The 20815-nt window shown below is 33.8% G+C and overlaps 1 protein-coding gene across 3 annotated transcripts in view; it reads left to right on the forward strand.

Moving 5' to 3' along the window:
* The window catches only part of LOC129751859 (probable methylthioribulose-1-phosphate dehydratase), a 119985-nt gene that overhangs the window by 84715 nt on the left and 14455 nt on the right, over positions 1–20815 (forward strand). Inside the window, exon 7 of one of the 3 annotated variants that reach the window (XM_055747622.1) lies at positions 541–792. The exons of the other annotated variants lie outside the window; for them this stretch is intronic. Coding sequence (XP_055603597.1) covers positions 541–720 — 180 coding nt within the window. The 3' untranslated portion in view covers positions 721–792. Of the gene's footprint in view, positions 1–540; positions 793–20815 lie in introns of those variants that run through there. 3 annotated transcript variants of the gene reach the window in all.

Consider the following 20815-nt stretch of genomic DNA (forward strand, 5'->3'; position numbering starts at 1 on the left):
TTCCAGCAAACTAGATCAATTGCTGGAAAGTCCAGCAATTTAAAAACCGATTGCTGATTTTTCAGCAAAAATGACAAGAGTACAAACGAATGCTAAAAAATCCAGCAATTCGAAAACCGATTGCTGGTTTCCAGCAAAATTTTTGATTGCTGAACGTTTCCAGCAATTTTTTTTTGCTGGAAATCGAGGCAAAAATTTACAGTGTACACACAAAACTTTCGGGGCTCCACTTAGCAAAAATTCGCTGTTACTTCCCGTTAGCAAAACTATTTTTTTACTTTAGAGTTAGCAAAAAGCTAAATTTGCTTGATTTGAGTAAAAACTAATTTTTCTGGCCGCTTTTCTTTTGAATAACAGTCGCCTTTACCGTCTAAAAGAAAACATAAGTTCGGTTACAGAAATTCGGTGCCAGCGGTGATTTTGATGACCAAGCGGACGACGACCAAGCGGATCTATACTGGAAAGCAAACAGGTAAAGACCAATCTAGACGCAAACAAACTTTTTAAGTTTTTCATATGTAAATTTTCCATTTTTACCAGGATGGCGCTCCCAGCGAATACAACACCAAAGCCGGGGATTCACCTAAGAGGTTGCCAAGTCTTCGAAAAAGGAACATGCTTAATGTTGGTCGACGATGGAAACATCCGGAAACGAACGGTCAACCTACCCACATCCGGAACAACCCGATCCAGGCGCCAGAAAAAAGTAATTATTGGTAAAGTTCGAAAAAGTTTTCACAACGCTGGTGGACAAGTGTAAATCCAGAAAATAAATTAAAATAAAAGTTGAAAGCATCAGTGTTTTTTTTATTTTAAATTTGATAAACTCCCTACGTTTCTAAAGGAAAAATTATAAATTTTGTAAATAAAAATTCTAGGCGGTTTTTTTTCTTCGGATTTTGCTAGAAATTTGAGTAAAAATTGCGGCGGCTAACTTTTTCTCTGGTTTGCTAAAATTTTAGTGAAAAAATATTGCTAAATTGATTGCTAAATTTCTAGCTGGTCAAATTTGAGCAAAATTTTGCTAAATTCCGGCCTCGAAAATTTTGTGTGTACACACAAAACTTTCGAGGCCGGAAATTAGCAAAATTTTGCTCAAATTTGACCAGCTAAAATCTTAGCAATCAATTTAGCAATTTTTTCGAACTAAAATTTTAGCAAACGAGAGAAAAATTTAGCCGCCGCTATTTTTGCTCACTTTTTTTTAGCAAAAACCGGAGAAAAAGATCGATAAAATTTATGGTTTTTCTGTGGAGATTTAGGGGGAATGTTTGATTCTTAAATACAATACTCAAATTTCATTCACTTTTAATTTATTTTTCACATTTTTCTTAAAAATTTTGACATTTTGTAGAACAGAAGTTCCGATCCTGGGGACGCACCTTCCGGCGAGCGGATTGCAATGCCATTCTTACCAACGAATGCACTAAGTTGTGTGTCGGATGGAGCTCGTTGAATTTTCAGTCTCGGCCCTTTCCATTTCCAGACTGTTGAGGATTTTTTTTTTGAGGTTGTAACCTGGTAGAAAAATAATAAACAATTAAAAAGTTGGAAAATCTTTATAATTTATAATTGACCCTACCTGTACGCTTCCGGCGTCGATTAGGCTAGTATATCGTAGTTGACTTAGCCACCTTTAGGAGCACCAGAATCAAACTTTCGGAACCGCGCTCAATCGTGTCAGTTTGTTTTTTTCCTCCCAACATGCGGCGGCTGCTGTCTGTACACAAAGCGGCTAAAAAACTTTCGTTTTACTAAAATCGAGCAAGATAAACTTTAAAATTATTGCGGTTACTGAGAAAATTTCTAATCGCGCGACGGTAGCCTTCCGTGCGGTAGGCTAGCCGGAGCAGTAAACACAGTTAAAAAATTCACTCTTACTCACTTATTTCATTGAAAAGTTAAGAAATAAATTCTTGAATCAATCTTCAAATCATTATTTTGCAAGGGAGGACAAAACATGAAGTCATCGGAATGAAATATTATTATTCTTAGTATTCATTGAGATTGAATTTATTACGAGCATTAAAATCCCAGACAAAACAAAAAACAATCTACATTATTGAAAACACATTTTTCCACAGCCTGAGAATTAACTTATTTGGCACGACGAAGATTTTTGATGCGATAAATGCGTCTTTGATACTTTATATGCTTGTCGAATTCAATTATGTTGTCGTTAAAGTCGCAGACACCATATACCCAGACTGATCAGTGGCGGTTGAGCCCATACAACTACAAATCGCCCAGAACCATACGCCATCTATCGGGGCATCGTGAAACCATTGTGCTTCATCAAGAAAAAAAAATGCACTTGATAATTAACAAGCCAAATGAAAATTTGTTTGATTGAATCACCTATGAGTATTTGAAATTCTTTTTAGAATATTTTCAATTTGGTTTTTGTCTTCACTGTTGAACTGTTTACTCTAATTTACTGTATCATGATAAGAAATGAATGTTGTACACACCATGCCCGTTGATCGATTTAGATGAAAAAATACAAAACTTACGTTGTATCGGTCCTTAGTTTAGAGCCAATTATTTTGGTATTCAGCTTTGATTTCTAAATTTATCCGGCTGAGTGACAGTTTGAAATTTATAATGTCCGCATTGAATAATTCATTGAGTTCTGAATTGTTCGTCTTATTCTGTTTATTTATAGTTTACTACGACAAAAAAAACAAACTTCATAATATGATTTTTATATCCTTGAAAAACTTGAATTCCAATCAATCTTAGCTGTTTTGGCTAATATCTAGATTGGTTTGAGGAGTGAAATACATTATCGTTGGAATGATTAGAACTTGTTTAGACAATTTGCAAAAAAAAAATTAAATAGAATAATAAATATGACGAATGTATTGGCCAGCGCTTTAATCATATTTACTTTTTTTTTGTTTCAATTATAGTCGCTTTACAATCTTTATAGCATTCGCGACTTTATCAACGTTGCAGTTGGCGGATTGTTATTGAAAAACTATCCGGTACAACTGTGTTCGATGTTTACTCTTGGGCTCGAACTCGCGGACATCGGCTCAGGAGGCAACAGACTTGCCAACTGAGCTATATCACAAGCCTCAACCATATTTACTGCTGGTAGTGTTCGTGATATAATGCTGGTTGTTTCAATAAAATTTATATTTCGATTTAGAAATATAACCTCAGAAACTTTTTTAGCCTTATTCTGGACTAGGGGAAAATTAGCCTAAAAAGCCTAATTTTTTAGACAATTTTTCCATCTTTTTCCGTTCAACTTTTTCTCTAAGAAATTTTTGGAAAACAAGGTCAAATATCCACTGAATTTGAGACATTTAAAAATGTCTGTTTCAAATCCATTTCTCCTTGTTTCTAAAAAACTTTCACGGTTGAAATTTAACCAAATGTTTTAATTCAAAGTTATGTTTAAATCATAGTCTTTAAGTAATTAGTATACAAAATGAATCCATTCTTCAAAAAATTATAATTTTGAATGAAGTTTATTTCATGTGAATAAGCAATAATTTCACTGTATTATTTATCGAATTCAATACTTTTCCACACAGCCGAAACGAATTTTGAATGGTAAAAGAACATTACTCTCTTGATGCAAACGAAGATGATTTTTATTTTCTTGTCGTTGCATGAAATGTCAAATAGCGTATGTCTGTGTGAGTGAATTCGTTTTATGTTTTGATTTTGATAGATTTTGATGTGACGAACTCACGTTTGTTTTTTTATACCCATTGATAGCATCGATTACACGTGCGATATTCAATAAATGGTTCGAAATTTGTCCAACAAAAATAATGAAAACGGGTAAAACACTTTGTCAGTGTTGTTTATCTTCGAGAAGTATACCGGCCGGAAAACTCGATCGCTAAGATCCAACGATTGAAGGATAAGGCTGAGGCCAAGACCGCTGGCAAGGAGGAACCTCCGGCAAAAAAAAAACCAACCGCCTGCGGCAGGGCGCCAACACCGTCGTCAAACTAGTCGAGCAGAAGAAGGCTCAGCTGGTGATGATCGTTCACGATGCTGACCGGCTCTGTGCCGAAAGATGGGTATTCAGTTCTGCATCATCAAGGACAAGTTCCGACTGGGAACGTTGGTGTTCCATCAAGATCTGCACCTGTGTTGCTCTGACCCAAGTGGACAACTCCGACCGTGCCAATCTGTCCAAGCTGGTTTAAACCATCTATACCAATTTCAACGATCTCTACGAGGAGATCCGCAAGCACTGGGTAGGTGGTCTGCTCGGGCCGAAGAGTATAGCCTGCATCGCCAAGCTGGATAGGCTCAGGCTCGGGAACTTACTCCGAAAACGGAGTACGTCGTAGGTATCCTCAGCCCTAACCGATAGCTGTTGTAAATCTTGTGTAAGGACTCGTGCCGATATTCTCTCGATGTTGTAATGTAATGTAATGTAGTAATATTGACGATATGGTACATTGGATTGAAATGATAATTTGCACACAGGAGTTTTGAGGGTCGGGCAATCGATTGTATGTGTCAAATTTTATTTAAGAAACCGACCATATCACCTATTCACTTTTTTGTGATATTAACGTTATTGTACATTGGAATGAAATGGGTTAAGTTAAAGAGACGGTCATTTATATTGATACGACGAAAAAAGGTCTTTCTCATGAGCCAGCCACCGTTTTCGCGAAACTTTTGTGGACATGAAATGGGTTAATGTAATAATTGAAGAAAGTGTTCAGGAAAGAAACAGTTACGTCGTTTATGGTGGTAGGTTTCCAACTTTCAAATAAGAATACTGTTACTGCAAAGGTATTTTTATTCAGTTTAAGCAATATCCAGATTTGAATTGAAAATGGGATACGGTTAAAAGTGAACAGTTTTTAATGTTTTGGGTGACTTGTAGCTCTTCTGCCTGCAATAAAAGATCATTTGTATGAGTATTGAATGCACTGATGAATATAACAGATTAAGAACTCGTACCGTCGTTCCAGGTTGTTGACTTCGGACTTTCTTTAGAAATTCAATTTCTTCTTACGGACTTCAAAGCTTTCTAGAAAAAGCTATTATATTTAGCCTTTTCTCCTTCTGTTTCTTCTTCGAGGCTTTTCTAACATCACTCTGATGTTTGAAACCGGCATTGAGTTGCCCCAACATACAGGACATAAGCATGTTAAGATACTTATTTGTTATAAGTAGCGCGCATTCCTCACAAATAACGTCTAGAATCAATGTTTCGACATTATCTGGGTTATATTCATCAACCTGCATTGACGAGAAGCCAAAATCAATTTGGATGATATCCATCAACTCTTCTTTCACCCCAACGGTATCAAGCCTTAGTAGACATTCAAAGTGTCTATCGAAAATGCTACAAACTTGCTGGAAATAGGATACTATTTTTTCTCCTGGTGTTACAATTCTCGATGTTGGTTGATATTTTTTCATTCATTCATTTTTGATCTCATGGATTCTTCTTGTGAATTCACAGTGTGTGGTTTTCAACCTGGACCACAATGGAGTTGTCAGAAAATGGTTGTTTTTCAACCACAACGCAATAAGGCTTAATTCATTTTTTGATCTCATGGATTCTTCTTGTGAATTCACAGTGTGTGGTTTTCAACCATGACCACACTGGAGTTGTCAGAAAATGGTTGTTTTTCAACCACAACGCAATAAGGCTTAATTCATTTTTTGATCTCATGGATTCTTCTTGTGAATTTACAGTGTGTGGTTTTCAACCTGGACCACAATGGAGTTGTCAGAAAATGGTTGTTTTTCAACCACAACGTAATAAGGCTTAATTCATTTTTTGATCTCATGGATTCTTCTTGTGAATTTACAGTGTGTGGTTTTCAACCATGACCACACTGGAGTTGTCAGAAAATGGTTGTTTTTCAACCACAACTTAATAAGGAAGTGGAGCGAAAAATCTCAAGTTTTCATTCGCTCAAAAATAAAATTGGTTTGATTAAATCATCGACTAGTAAGTCAACCAGGGACTGAAAACAGCAGGAACACAGTGTTGCAGGATATGTACTGTGGTGTGTTTGAGATATGAGTTTCTTCACACATCGTTCTGAGTGAGTTTCCTAATGTCAAACATACCACCAATGTAACAATATTTATGAAAGTAATTGTAACGTTTTGTTAAGATCGTAAACAATTCTAGATTTCCGTAACCTGAACTAATAGTTAATTGAAACCTAAAGGCTGCGCTAAAGTAAATAAATGTCAAATTACAAATGCTGTTGAAGTCGATATATTTTTTATAAGCTTTATGGTTGAATTTTAACCACATTCGGTTAATGCGCTCTAATTCGAAAATGGTTTTTAGTGGTTTTTTAACCATACCGTGTTTTTTTTTTAATCAAAAGTAGGTAATCAAAAACAACCGTGTTCATCTCTAGATTAAAAAAAAACAAATAGCACAATGCAAATGTGTGCGTGATATATTAATAGCGTTTCAATAAATACACAATAATAGTTATGTTTGTGTAAAAAAAATCCTTTTGTGTAAGTGGCCGTTAGTTTCACGATAACCCGTAGATAGCGCTGCGGAAAACGCGCCAAAATCAGCCTTCAGTGGTCAGTCTGGGTATATGGTGTCTGCGTTAAAGTGTAACAAATCGTATATGAGAACACAGAAAATCGAAAATACCCAAACTTGAGAACTGCCACCCGCCAAACCTAAGTTCAAGATTGACAACTTAAGTTTGTGAAAAAATCACAGCTTGCCAATAAGCCAAACTTGTCCTTCAAGCGAAGAACTGTTTTTTTGGGGGGTTTTTGTTGTAAGCGCATCTGATTCTGTTACCTCCATCGTGGCAGATTTAGGTTTGGGGGGTAAGTTCAAAGCGAAGAACTGTTTTTTTTGGGGGATAACTTTTATTCCCGCTTCATTCGCAGAAAGTCTCACATATACGATGATGTAACTGCCTCTCTCAACAACTCTCCGGTGGTCGAGCGGTTAGCATCCTGAGATGGTAATCGCAAAGCCATTGCAGGTATAGGTGTGATTCCTGTACCTGGCGATATTTTTTTTTTTATTTTGATTTCCATTTTATTGTGGTATCAGATTTTGGGGGATGAGTTCTCCTTTAAGAGCTTAACTTTGTGCTATGCCACCAATAGCCAAACCTGTAGGGAGGGAGTTTCATTCGAGTTGGCGGGGAAAGTTCTCAAGTTTGGGTATTTTCGAGGTTCAGTGAAGTTAAAAAAAGGAGTTGTGTACGGTGAATAGTCTATTATAGGAAATAATACCATTCGCATCGCAAAAAATAGGACTGCGCACTCATAATTGCGAAATTTGTGCGATCTGTCAAATCAGTATAAAATCTGACGGTTTTCTACACACTAACCGCTTTTCAGTTAAACTTTATACGGATAACTCCGACTGCAAAACATAGCACGAAATCCAACATTCAATGAATGATCGCTACCGTGTCGTCGAACTCTAAACTTATTTAAACAACTACAGGTTTTCATTTTTTTTTTCGTGAATTTGTCCGCTGGTTGACCCCATCACAAACAGATTTTTTTTATTATTCATTTTTCCGTGATTTTGACCTCTGATTGACCAAGCTCTAGGCAAACACAATTTTTTGTTTTATAAACAATAGATAATCCGATAATAATATTTGGTATACATGTTTGTTTGAAAACTTTTTATTAAAGCATCTTTTAATGTTTCCCGCTTGTTCATCCGATTTAATTTCAGTCGATAAATAATCCTTATGTAGAACAATGCTCATTTTTTTCTTGAATACTGTAATTTTTTTTTACAGTGGTACCCTACGGGAGCTTAAATCAGCTATCGCAGAAATAGAAAAAAAGAGTGGATCAGCAATACTAAAATCAAGTAAATTTAGCTTTTTGCTAACTCGACGGTAAAAAAATATTTTTGCTAACGGAAAGTAACAGCGAAATTTTGCTAAGTGGAGCCCCGAAAGTTTTGTGTGTAGGTTGCAATGAAACTCACCTGCCCCTCGACCAATCCAGGTTCATTGCCACTGTAATAATTAGTATTTAAACTAATTTTATTTGGACTCGCGTATGAGCGATGATCGAATGGGTTGGTTGAGAGTTTATACGTTTCGTTTTTCAAGGACTTTCAGTGCACCAAATGAATATGAAATTACAAATATGTTACAGGGTGGCAGGGGTGCCAAGTGGTTTTTTATAAAAACCAGGACACCGCAATGATAAAAATCAGGATTTATCAGGACACCACTAAATTGATGAAAATAACATGCAGCTCTGCTTAGATTGCATACCTAAAGGCAAAATTCAGGTGCTAAAGACGCCTAAAGTTATGCAACTACAGCGAGAAGAACTTTCTATGTCCTGAAGTTAACAACGAAAAACACTATTTAAATATCATGTGAACCAAAGATTATCATCGGTTAAATAAGTTTAACAACTATTTTATAGAAGATTTGTTTGATTTTCTCACGATTTAACAATAAATTTATTTAAAGTTTAGATATTTTTAAAAAATCAGGACATTTTAAAGGTCATTTTACAAAAATCAGGACAATTCTAGCGTTTTTGAAAAATCAGGAGGGCCTCTCAAAAATCAGGACAAATCCTGAAAAATCAGGACACCTGACACCCCTGCAGGGTGGCCACAGAACCGGGAAAACCGGGAAAAACCGGGTATTGACAGGGCTGGTAGCGAGTCACTTTTTAGTGACTTGGTCACTTTTTTTGGGTCAGTCACTAAAAAGTCACTTTTTTCATCATTTGGTCACTAAAGTCACTATTTTCCGAAAAATGGTCACTTTTATCACCAAAAGTCACTTTTTTCACCGATAATAAACCAATAAAAAAGTAATTTAAATTGCGCGTGTTAATGTTGACGGTAGTAACGGTAAATTACTTGATCAGACAGTCAGCAATTTTTTTCGCCTCCGGCGGAATTTCGGCATGAATCACCCTTGGCTTGAGACATTTCGATCTACGACATTATTTGACGTTCGTGAATTGAAACTAACTTTGATTGTAGATTCTAGTTTTTAGTTCAATCAACCTTTTGTATTGGAACTCAAAACTTGATATACAAAAACCCTATCTCGCCTTTAGTTAGAATGGGTTTTTATTAAGAAGTGTAACTAAGATTGAGATTGAAACGAACCATTTTTTTTATGAAAAAAAAATCTCTTATGTCATAACAAATGTTATGATGATATGAAATATTCTTTAAAAAACAATTTCAGACTCAATTTTATTTCGTGTTTTTTGTTCTTCTAAATGCTTAAAAAAAGGGTTGTAAAAATTTACACAAGGCCACAAAAATTACATTTTTTTTAGGTGCAATGAATTTAAACGGTAATTTCAACTAATTTGAGTTCCCCGAATCTAAATATGTATGCAATATTTCTATCAGTTTTTATATTTAAAATTATTTATTTCGTCTTTGGTTTAATTACCGTACAGACTGATGACTTAAAAACTAGGAAATTCTTCTTAAGCCTATTTTAAAACGACGTTTGCACATATTAAAATTAAACAAATTAAACACTTAATTAAAAAGTTCACAACACTTGTCAATAGGGTGGTTTTGGCCATAGGCAGTACGGTGGTGAGGAATTGAAAGAAACTGACGTTGTCGGAGTGTTCTCGTTGGTACATAAATGTTAACACGTTGTAGAACGTAAGCACAGTCAATACGGTTGGTCAGGGTGTCGAATATAAAACCTTGCTGCAGTTCGACGCGCCGCTTTTCGAGTGAGGTTGGACATATCAGAGCACACCTTTCCTCGTACGGTGGGTTTGTTATTGAAATGACTTTGAAAATAATTTAAAATCTTTAGAGAAGTTTCTGCACTTTCTTTTTACAAAAACTCAAATTAAAAACATATTATTTAGAAATAAAAGTTTTATATGAATTAATGAGCTTTAAATAGAATCAAGTTTTTTTTACACTTTCTGCTGTGATGTCAAAAATACTTGTAATGACATTTTTCCATAATCAGTTATCTATCAATTTTACTAGTAATAAACTCTTTATCACCAAAACTAAATGTGTTCGGCCGAATTTGACGAAATTTATAGTTGAGGACACTATTTACCAAATCAATAATTAAAAAAATAAGCACCAAAATGGTTATGGTGAAACATGTTTATTGAAAAAACTCTTCCTGGAATGTTTTTAAAAACTGATATTTTTTATTTTCATATTGTTTTTTCAATTTTCAAATGAATTCACCGAATTTTATTGTACGTTTTTTTTTTAATTTTCTAATCAACTTGCCGGATTTTTTTCAATCAAACTTTTTAAATTTTTAAGACATATTTTTAACAATTGTTTCCTTGTTTTTAAATTCTGAATTTTCGTGTTCTTCAACCATAAGCCTTTAACTCCAAATTTTTAATAATAAAACATAATTTCAACCTTCTGTTCTTTCAGGACCCAATATTTTAATCAAAAAAAAAAAACAAAATACTCAGAGCTTGTAATTAAAAGCTCAAAAACCTGCGATTAAAAATTTAAACACTTCATATTAATATTTTGTATATGAAATCATGTTTTTTGGATCGATCATGATTTTTAAAATTATCTAAAAAGTTTGAAAAATTGTTCTCAGTAGCAACTTTAAAAATAAATTTTAATACGCAGTGTTAACTAACTTTGTATTTGATTTGTGCTTTGAATATTAATAACAAAAGTTTTGAAATCATTATTTTTTATTTTTTATCAGTTTTTATCATTCACATAATTACTCATTTTCTAACATTTCTTTGTCAGTGTAGTTGAACATGGAGGATTTTACTTTATTAAAGGTTTTATGTCTGGCTTCTATAACTGGCACTTTTAAAATAATTATAAATATATTCTTCTTTTTATCAAATTAAATTAAAACATCAAACATTGAATAAATTCTGTTCAAAATTCATTTCTTATTCAGTAATCGGTAATTTACATTTTAAATCGTAATTAAATATTTTTTGTTCAAATTAAAAACTACAGCGAAATTTCTCACTAAACTTCCAGTTAAAAATGAGGAAAAGAATTCCAAATTTAGATGAATAAAAATTAACAATTATTATGATTTTCCTAACATCTATTCATGCTAAGTTTTGTACAAGATTTGACATTTATTTTAGAATTCAGATATTTTTTAATTTTAAATTTCCAAATTTTGTTTATCAGTCATTTTTTTAGTTTTTGTGTTGAACATGAGTGACATATGGTTTAAGAAAACCCTTTCCTTTTCAATTGTTTATTTTTGGTATTGTTATTAATTTTATCTAAATTTGAATTTTGAAAACCCCCCCGGAAGGGTCCATCGCACGGGCCTGACTGGTCACATTTTTTGTACTTCAAAGTTATTTTTTCGTTCTACATAGTCACTATTTGGTCACTTTTTTCGGTCCTCAAAGTCACTATTTGGTAACTTTTTTTCAAATTTTGGTCACTAAAGTCCCTACTATTTCATTGTCAAACCGCTACCAGCCCTGTATTGAAAATCGAACCGGGAAAACCGGGAATTTAGACTCAAAACCGGGAAAATTGACAACAGGAAACCGAAATTTAATTTTGGTTCCAAGATCAAGGATTCAACCCTAAACTCAAAATTCAGAATTATAATTTGAATTTCCAAGACAGAATTGAACAGTTAAAAAATGTGTAAGGAGAATATCATAAGTTTTCAAATTTATTAACTACTCTGATCTCTCTTCAATTGCCCCTCTAAATTGAAAAAAAAAAATCACAAATTTTACCGAAACGTGCAGTTTTAAACTGCCTCGAAGAACGAGATGGGAAATTCAAAACGTCTCCTAATTTTTTTTCACGTATCGCATATCATGATAAATGTTCAATTCGAGAGTTAAACACAAGACAATCATCTTTACACGCGGTACGGTGATTTTTGTAGCTTAATAATAATTAATTTGACATTGCTGAATTATTTCCTACCAAACTCACTCTTTGAAAAAAATACCAGCATTTTTTTTTTAAATTGTACTTTCAATATTAACATTTTTCCATAACTGGTCATAATTTATCCAGAAAATTTCGAATTACACTTTTTAAAGCTTGGATTAAGGTTGAGATTCCTTTGAAAATTTGCGAAAATCGTGAAAAAAATTGAAATAAAATAGTCATATGAAATTTAAGTAACACTGTTCAGAATGTTTACGAGCTTTTTTATGAGGGTGTGTTTATGTCGGTCGAAGACACTATAAGTACCATAAAGTAGTTATTCACCGCCCAAAATTACCCTTTTATGTGTATTTCGAAAAAAAGAGAGATGTTTTTCCCAAATATAAGATCTCTATTCTGTGTTGGCATCATTTTTTGACCAATTCACAGAAAAAAACATCACTTAATTATGTTAACGATTGCCAGAAATAAAATATTTAGTTTTTCGTTTCCGGTCAAGTTATTAAATTCGACGCCTGTTAGCTAACTGAGCATTAATGTGCTCCTGGTGCATAAAGGGTTTTTGTTTACTAAAAAGAACATATTTGATCTAAAATCGACTTGAAATGATAGTTTTATTTTCGTAGAATAGATTTGCATTGGAAAATTTTCGATTTTTTCAATAGTTGTTGTTTTTTGGAGCGTTTAGTGTTGGGCAGTAATTGGTATATAAACAAAAGTGTTTGTTCCTAATGACCGGTCACTCACAATTTCTTTGTTTTTAACGCATGTATTGTGTCAAATGTGTGTAAATTTTAAATAGCATTTAGTTGGATTATGTTAGAAAATGATGTTTTATCGCTGAAAGTAACCGGTTACTTGAGGCTGTTTGCCGGGAACCATGATTTTTTTTTTTAAATATATCTTTATTAGTACCAATTCATCATTACATTTATATTACATTAATACATTAAATTAGGTGTTCAGTTCAATAATGAACTTTCAGAGCCCTATAGTTTAATAATCACTAAAATTTATTTATTCGTCTTAAATTTGCTGAGCACAATCAAGCATTTTTATAAAGGAGAACATCCTGTAGTGAAAAAAAAAATATTTTAAACTAAAAACTAAAGCTATCCTAAAATTAACTAATTGTAGAGAGAGCTAATCTCTGCGATGGAAGACTGCATCGATTTGCCTCTGAAGTTGGAGATGATTTTGTTGGCCATCTCTTCGATAGATTCAATGCCTGCAATCCGATGAAGATCTTCGGTGCTGTGCCAAGGTGGAAGCCGCAAAATCATTTTCAGAACCTTGTTCTGAATCCTCTGGATGGCTTTCTTCCTCGTCAAGCAGCAGCTAGACCAAATCGGAACTGCATACATTATCGCTGGTCGGAAGACTTGCTTGTAAATAAGCATCTTATTCTTCAGGCAAAGTCGGGATTTCCTGTTGATGAGAGAATAAAGAGATTTAGTGTATTTATTACATTTAGATTGAATATCTTCAATGTGATTCTTAAAAGAAAGATTCCGATCAAGTGTGAGTCCCAAGTACTTCACGTGATCAGACCATTCTAAAGAAACCCCATTAAAAGTTATGGAATGATTTTCATTAGGTTTTTAAAAATTCGCTCTTGGCTTATGGGGAAATAAAATAAGTTGAGTTTTGGAAGCGTTAGGAGAAATTTTCCACATTTTCAAGTAATTCAAAAAGGAATTTAAATTTTGTTGCAATCTACTGCGTACCACCCGTAAATTTCGACCTTTGGCTGAAAGCAAAGTATCGTCAGCAAATAATCTTCTACCTTTTCCTTCTGGGACATCAGGAAGATCAGAAGTAAAAATATTGTATAAAATAGGCCCAAGTATACTACCCTGAGGGACACCAACTCTAATGGGTATCCTTTCAGAGCATGAATTTTGATAGCTTACTTGCAAAGTTCGGCTAGTCAAATAATTTTGAATAATTTTGGTGAGATATACAGGAAAATCAAATCGAGCTAATTTAGCTACTAAACCTTTGTGCCAAACACTGTCAAAAGCTTTTTCAATATCAAGAAGAGCAACACCAGTTGAATAACCCCCAGATTTGCTAGCGTTAATCATATTAGTTACACTCAAAAGTTGATGTGTAGTAGAATGTCCATGACGAAAACCAAATTGTTCATCAGGGAAAATAGAATTCTGATTAATGTGAATCATCATTCTATTCAAAATAACTCTCTCAAATAGTTTACTTAAAGAAGGAAGCAAACTAATTGATCGATAACTTGAAGGCTCTGAAGCACTTTTTCCAGGTTTCAAAATTGAAGTTACTTTGGCATTTTTCCATTTATTGGGAAAATAAGCCAAGTGAAAACATTTATTGAAGATTTTAACTAAAAAATTTAAAGTGCTTTCAGGCAACTTTTTAATAAGAACATAGAAAATCCCATCTTCCCCCGGGGCTTTCATATTTTTAAATTTTTTGAAAATCAATTTAAGTTCATCAATATTTGTCTCACAAGAACTTTCAAACACAATTTGCTTAGAAGGAATATCATCAAATTCTAGGGAAATTTGAGCATCAATTGGACTTACAACGTTTAAATTAAAATCATGAGCAGACTCAAATTGTTGGGCTAATTTTTGAGCTTTTTCTGAATTAGTTAAAAGAAGTTTATCCCCATCTTTCAAAGTAGGAATTGGCTTCTGGGGCTTTTTTAGAATTTTAGTTAATTTCCAAAATGGCTTTGAGTAGGGTTTTATGTCCTCTACTGCTTTAGCAAAATTTTCATTACGAATGAAATTTAAACGACGTTTGATCTCTTTTTGAAGGTCGCAATAAATTAATTTCAAATACTAAGGATCCCTAGTACGTTGATATTGGCGTCGACGAATGTTTTTCAGTCGTATCAAAAACTGAAGATCATCATCAATTAAAGGTTGATTAAATTTATGTTTAACTTTAGGTATTGAAGCGGCTCTAGCATTGACTATTGAAGTTGTCAAATTTTCTACAGCCAAATCAATATCTTCTATTGAATTCAATGGAACGTTTACATCTAAATTACGTTCAATAAAATTCATATATCGCTCCCAGTTAGCCTTTTGAAAATTAAAAGTTGATTTTAAAGGGTTTTCAATGGGACTTTGGGATAAAGAAAATGTTACTGGAAGGTGGTCTGAATCGAGGTCCGCATGAGTAACTAATTGACTACAATGCTCGCCTAAATCCGTTAGAACCAAATCAATTGTGGAGGGATTTCTAATTGAAGAAAAACAAGTATGCCCATTAGGATATTCAACAGTATAATAACCTGCAGAGCAGTCATTAAACAAAATATTCCCATTTGAATTTGATGAAATATTATTCCAAGATCGGTGTTTTGCATTAAAGTCACCAATAATAAAAAAAAATTAGATTTATTTCTGGTGAGTTTTTGTAAATCTCCCTTCAAAAAATTTTTCTGTTCACCGCTACATTGAAAAGGCAAATATGCGGCAACAATTATAATTTTCCCCATAGAAGTTTCTAATTCAATTCCAATTGTTTCTAAGACTTTTGTATTGAAAGAAAGAAGAAGTCTAAATTTGAGACGACTATTGATGACAATAGCTACACCCCCACCTTGTCGATCAAGTCGATCATTTCGTAAAATTTTAAAGAAAGCATTGCTTTTCAAGTTATTGTCTGGCTTTAAAAAAGTTTCAGTGATGGCAGCAATATGTATGTTTTGAGTTTTCAAAAATAAAAAGAACTCGTCTTGGTTAGCCAGCAAAGATCTAGCGTTCCAATTTATAATATTTAAACATCTATTTGGATCCATGAGGAAATCGTAAAGTCATAATAATTTTGTTAGCATAATTAAAAGAAGTTTGGAAAGCTTCAAACATTGAATTTGCTTTCAACATAAGTTGCATCATTTCCATTAAATTTTGATGCAAAAATTTTAATTTTTCCTCAGTAATCTCACCCAAATCAACAAAATTGTTAGAATCAGAAGAGGAAGGAGAAGAAAAAGTATTTGAATTTCGGGGATTTTCCCAAGCCTTCGCATGAACGTTGAGACTTGGTTTGTTCCCATTTTTATTAGTTAAACCTGAAGAGGGCAACCCATTTTCAACCACCTCTGAGAACGATAAACAACGAGTCTGTGGCGCAGAATCAGCCCAGGTAACATTAAAATCACTTCGGGTATTACCCAGCCGTGATTCCAATGTAGGCCGAGGCTGACTGCGAACAGGCAGGTTGTTTGCCGGTCTGACGTGTGTAGACGAAAAAGAGGAAGGAGGAGAAGAAACTTTTCTGGAAACTTTGGGGTTTTTCCTAGAAGCAACAATTTTTGCCCTAACGGGACAATCTAGAGAATTCGAGGAATGATTACCTGCGCAATTCGCACACTTAAAAAATTCTGTTTTTGGCTTATCACCACCAAAAAGGCATTTAGATTTTTCATGATCGAATGAGCCGCAAAACATGCATCTGGCATTCATTCTACAATTTTTAGTGCCATGACAAAAAGCTTGACAACGACGACATTGCGTAATATTTTGTAAAAAATTGGTATGGGATTTACGAAAAGGTTCAAATTTTACTCGACAATGAAACATAAGACGAGCCTTTTCCAAAATTTTCAAATTATTAACCTGATCCTTTTTAAAATGGATCAAATAAAGTTCAGGAGCAAAACCAACACTACTGGTATTATTCGTGTTGGTTCTTTTCCTCATTTGAATTACTTGAATTGGAGAAAAACCTAACACAGAATTTAATTCATTTGTGATCTCATCCGGTGTCTGATCGCCGGTGAGACCACGAAGTACAACTTTAAAAGGACGATCACCTCTAGTGTCGTACGTAAAAAATTGGTGTTTTTTATTATTCAAATAATTTAAAATTTTTTTAAAATCATTAAAAGATTCCGCCAATATACGAGCAGTTCCCCTTCGACCGATCTGAAAAGAAATCTTCACATCCTTGACGGAAGTGACGATTTCTTTTCGAAAGGCATTGAAGTCAGAAATCGTGACCGTTGTTGGTGGAATCTTTTCGTTTTTAAGAGTATAAGAAGAATAAGAAGGTTTCCTAGTACTCTTATCAGAATTAAATATGAATATTTCCTCATCACCGATGTTATGAAAGACATCGAATGAATTGGAAATTTCAACTTTTTTGGCAGATGGCCCTGGATTAGGTTCAGCAATCCGTTTTCTTCCGGCCCTTGAGCCGGCCGAAGACTTCCCCATGCTGGAAAGAAAAAAGAAAATATGAATAAAAGAAAATGAAAATAATTTTAGCACTGAAAAGTGCTGATTGAAATACAGGTAAGGAAAAAATAAATAATGTAAAATGTTCCTGCAGGTACACAGCAACGATACGATGCTCCGGCGTACGTGTTGACGGCTCAACGGTACAGATGGAAGTGACGGGAACCATGATATTGTCAGTCAACGCACTTTGTAAAAATTTGTACAAAATTTACGGGAAAAATTTCACAAAATGTATTCTCTCAAGATCCAAAATTTGGTTTTGACAGCTCCTTACATGAAAAATATTAAAAATAACCGTTTCCGTGTTGTTGGATAGTTTTCCCTTAAGAAAAGATTATCGGTAACGGAAAAAGTCGAGTGGGCGATTATAGGGCCAGTTGAACACCCCCAAGTTTAGTTAATTATTTTGAAAAGCGTACGTTTTTCGCATTCCACTAATTATTTTATTGAAAGTAGAGCAGTTTTGAGATGTATTGGAATAGAAAGCGAATAAAAATCTGCCATCGTTTTTTTATTACACATGTTTGAAGTTGAAAAACCGCTTAACTGGGTGGAAGATGGTGACTTGATGGTAAATTCTTTAAAAAAGTTAAATGATACATATTTGTGTTTTGAGTAAAGCATTCAAATAAAATAACAGAATATTGCGATAAAATTGATTATTTTTACTTTTTTCTTTTCGATGGTACAAGGCAACTAAATTTACGTTTTTCCATTTGAAGAGTGTTTGAGAGATTTCGACTGATTTGAGGGCGACATATCCAAATATGCAGTTTGGTTTTTTTTTCTACTGGCTCTAGTTTTCGAAATTCAAGGGATTAACCCTTTTGAAATTTTTTATCAATATTTTAGAACTTTTCTAAAATACTTAAATCGAAGGTTTCGAATCAATGTTCAACTGTTTCGAAGACCGCGAGTATACTATACTATAGTTTAAACTTCTGAGAAAAATGAGGCATCCTTCAAGTTTATTCATCACAGTATGGTAAAATATGAGAATTGAAAGATATTTTGTATTTTTCCAAATCAAAATAAATCAAATATTTTTTTTTCCAAAGCATAAGTCGAAAAATTCGCAGTCTCCAACAAAGTTGATAATGAAATTTGAATCTTTGTTACCAAATGCTCATTCAAGACGGCAAAATCAATTTTTAGAACAATGGTTTGGCATTTTATAACTAAGCTTATAGTTAAAAACTACACCGCAATTTTTTTTTTGCTGGAAACCAGCAAAATATTGCTGTTTTTTGTCCCGCTGACTTTCCAGCAATATTTCCATTGCTGGAAAAAAACAGCAAACGTTAATGCTGGTTTCCAGCAATTCAAATTGCTGGAAAATCAGCAATCCAGATTGCTGGAAACCAGCTATTTCGGCAGTTTTTAGTATGAAATTTATATTTCAAATCAAAATTAAAGTTTAACATTGGCTGTGCATATAATTAGCAATAAAAACAATTATTTTCTCCCATTTTCAATAAAAGATTTATTTATTTAAAAAAAACCTTTTTTTTTCACAAGTTTCTAACACCGGTCCCGGGGTGGCCGCTATGTGCCAAAGTGTTGATCGTCCGCCACCTGTATAAATAGTTTTGATTAGTATTTTCTATGGGATATCTACCTGTACAATAAAAACTTACTCTTCACTTGATGCCTGGTTGCTAGAATATAGAGGATAATAAAAATAACTATATTAATCTAACCAAAATTCGTAAAATAGAGTCTCACCTTGCTTCAGCGTACGAAAACAAACTAACTCCAATGTGACAACTCGATTGCTGATTTTCCAGCAAACTGATCAATTGCTGGAAAGTCCAGCAATTTGAAAACCGATTGCTGATTTTTCAGCAAAAATGACAAGAACACAGCCGATTGCTGAAAAATCCAGCAATTCGAAAACTGATTGCTGGATTCCAACAAAAATTTGGATTGCTGAACGTTTCCAGCAATTGCTGAACGTTTCCAGCAATTGCTGGAAATCGAATCAAAAATTTACTGTGTATGTACTGTTAAGTCTCTTTGATTTTAAAAACCTTACTCTTACACTTTTCAAATTAGTTTTTGCATAAATCCTTTTTGCAGGTGTTTTCTCCCTGATATAGAGTCTGTTTCCAATTGAACTATACAAAATATGTTATAACTTAATTATTAATCGGAACAGTTTTTTGTTCATAAAGTCTGCTTCATTTAATATTGGAACAAATTCTTTTGCTCATTGTGGCGCTCCTAGTGGACGGATTTGGAAACTTTTTTCACCCACGTGTCGGGAAATTCATTACCTTTCACCATGTATTTATGTCATAACACCAAACGAAAGCATTTTGTAAACAACCGCCATGGAAGCCGAACGGAGAGATCAAATTGTGCACAGTTTTCTTACGAGTACGAGTACGAGAATTTCTTCGAAACAGCAATGAATAATTTTTTTAATTTTTTTTTATGAAAGAGTAAAGAAAATGCTACATTTGTATGAAAAACAAATTATGAATTCGTTAATAAATGACTGAACTACACGCAATTGTTTGTGCTCCAATATTAAATGAAGCAGACTTTACATCCGTCGAACTTGATCAGCACTTGGTCGTACAGCTTTCGAGCACGGATTCTGGCCACATTGTTCTGCTTCAGCGTCTGATTTGGCTGTTTGCTGGCTCGGAATGACCTTATTCCTTCCCGGAGACGAATTCGTCGCACCGTACTGTGAGCGGCCTGGAACTTATTGGCCAAATCGCGGTCTGAAAAATTTGGATTCCTCTTGACGGCCTTGATGATTTTCCCACGCAGTTTCCGGTCGACAGTTCCACTCCGACGCTTCGAATGCGGCTTCCGAGCCGTCGTCAATGTTTCCTTGTACTGCTTGATAACACGCCATACGGTATTTCTGGGCATTTTAAGCTGGTTAGCTAGCTTCGATGCCGACAACAATGGATTTTCAAGAGAACTGTGCACAATTTGATTTCTCCGTTCGGCTTCCATGGCGGTTGTTTACAAAATGCTATCGTTTGGTGTTATGACATAAATACATGGTGAAAGGTAATGAATTTCCCGACACGTGGGTGAAAAAAGTTTCCAAATCCGTCCACTAGGAGCGCCACAATGAGCAAAAGAATTTGTTCCAATATTAAATGAAGCAGACTTTAATTAAAGTCCAAGAAACTGACTCAAAATAAAAATATATGTTGAACAATTAACTGTGACATTTTTCACTGTAATCAAATCCACATTTTTTGCATAACAAAGTTAACCATCAACTGAGTGAACTTTAAAAAAGTTGAGAATTTTTTTTCTATGCAAAAATATTATATTTTGCAAACAAATAGGTCTGTGTAAATAATGTAAAAAATCACTTTTTTTAATTATAAATATATCCAGTAGGCATATATGGCTATATTGCAACATTTATGGCTGCAACAAAATAACATTGCACCTTCGTGAATTTCTTTTGAAATTAGCAATTTTAAATTTTAAATCAAAATTTTATCTTAGATTTAAAACTTCTCTGGGTTCTAAAGTTCGTTTTTTTAATAGTGTAGCTAGTTTTCATCAATCAAGCGATATTATAAATTACAATTTTACTACGCTATGGAAATAAAAAATAAATGTTTCTAATTCTTTTTGATTAACGATTATAAATTAAGATATCATTATTTTGAATTCTTTGTGCATTTTGTTTACTGTGCTAAAACTCAATTATATAAAAAACAATTATAACAACGGTTCAAAAATTTATTTT

The sequence above is a fragment of the Uranotaenia lowii genome, chromosome 1 (genome assembly GCF_029784155.1).
Source record: "Uranotaenia lowii strain MFRU-FL chromosome 1, ASM2978415v1, whole genome shotgun sequence".
In the NCBI taxonomy this organism is placed as follows: domain Eukaryota; kingdom Metazoa; phylum Arthropoda; class Insecta; order Diptera; family Culicidae; genus Uranotaenia; species Uranotaenia lowii.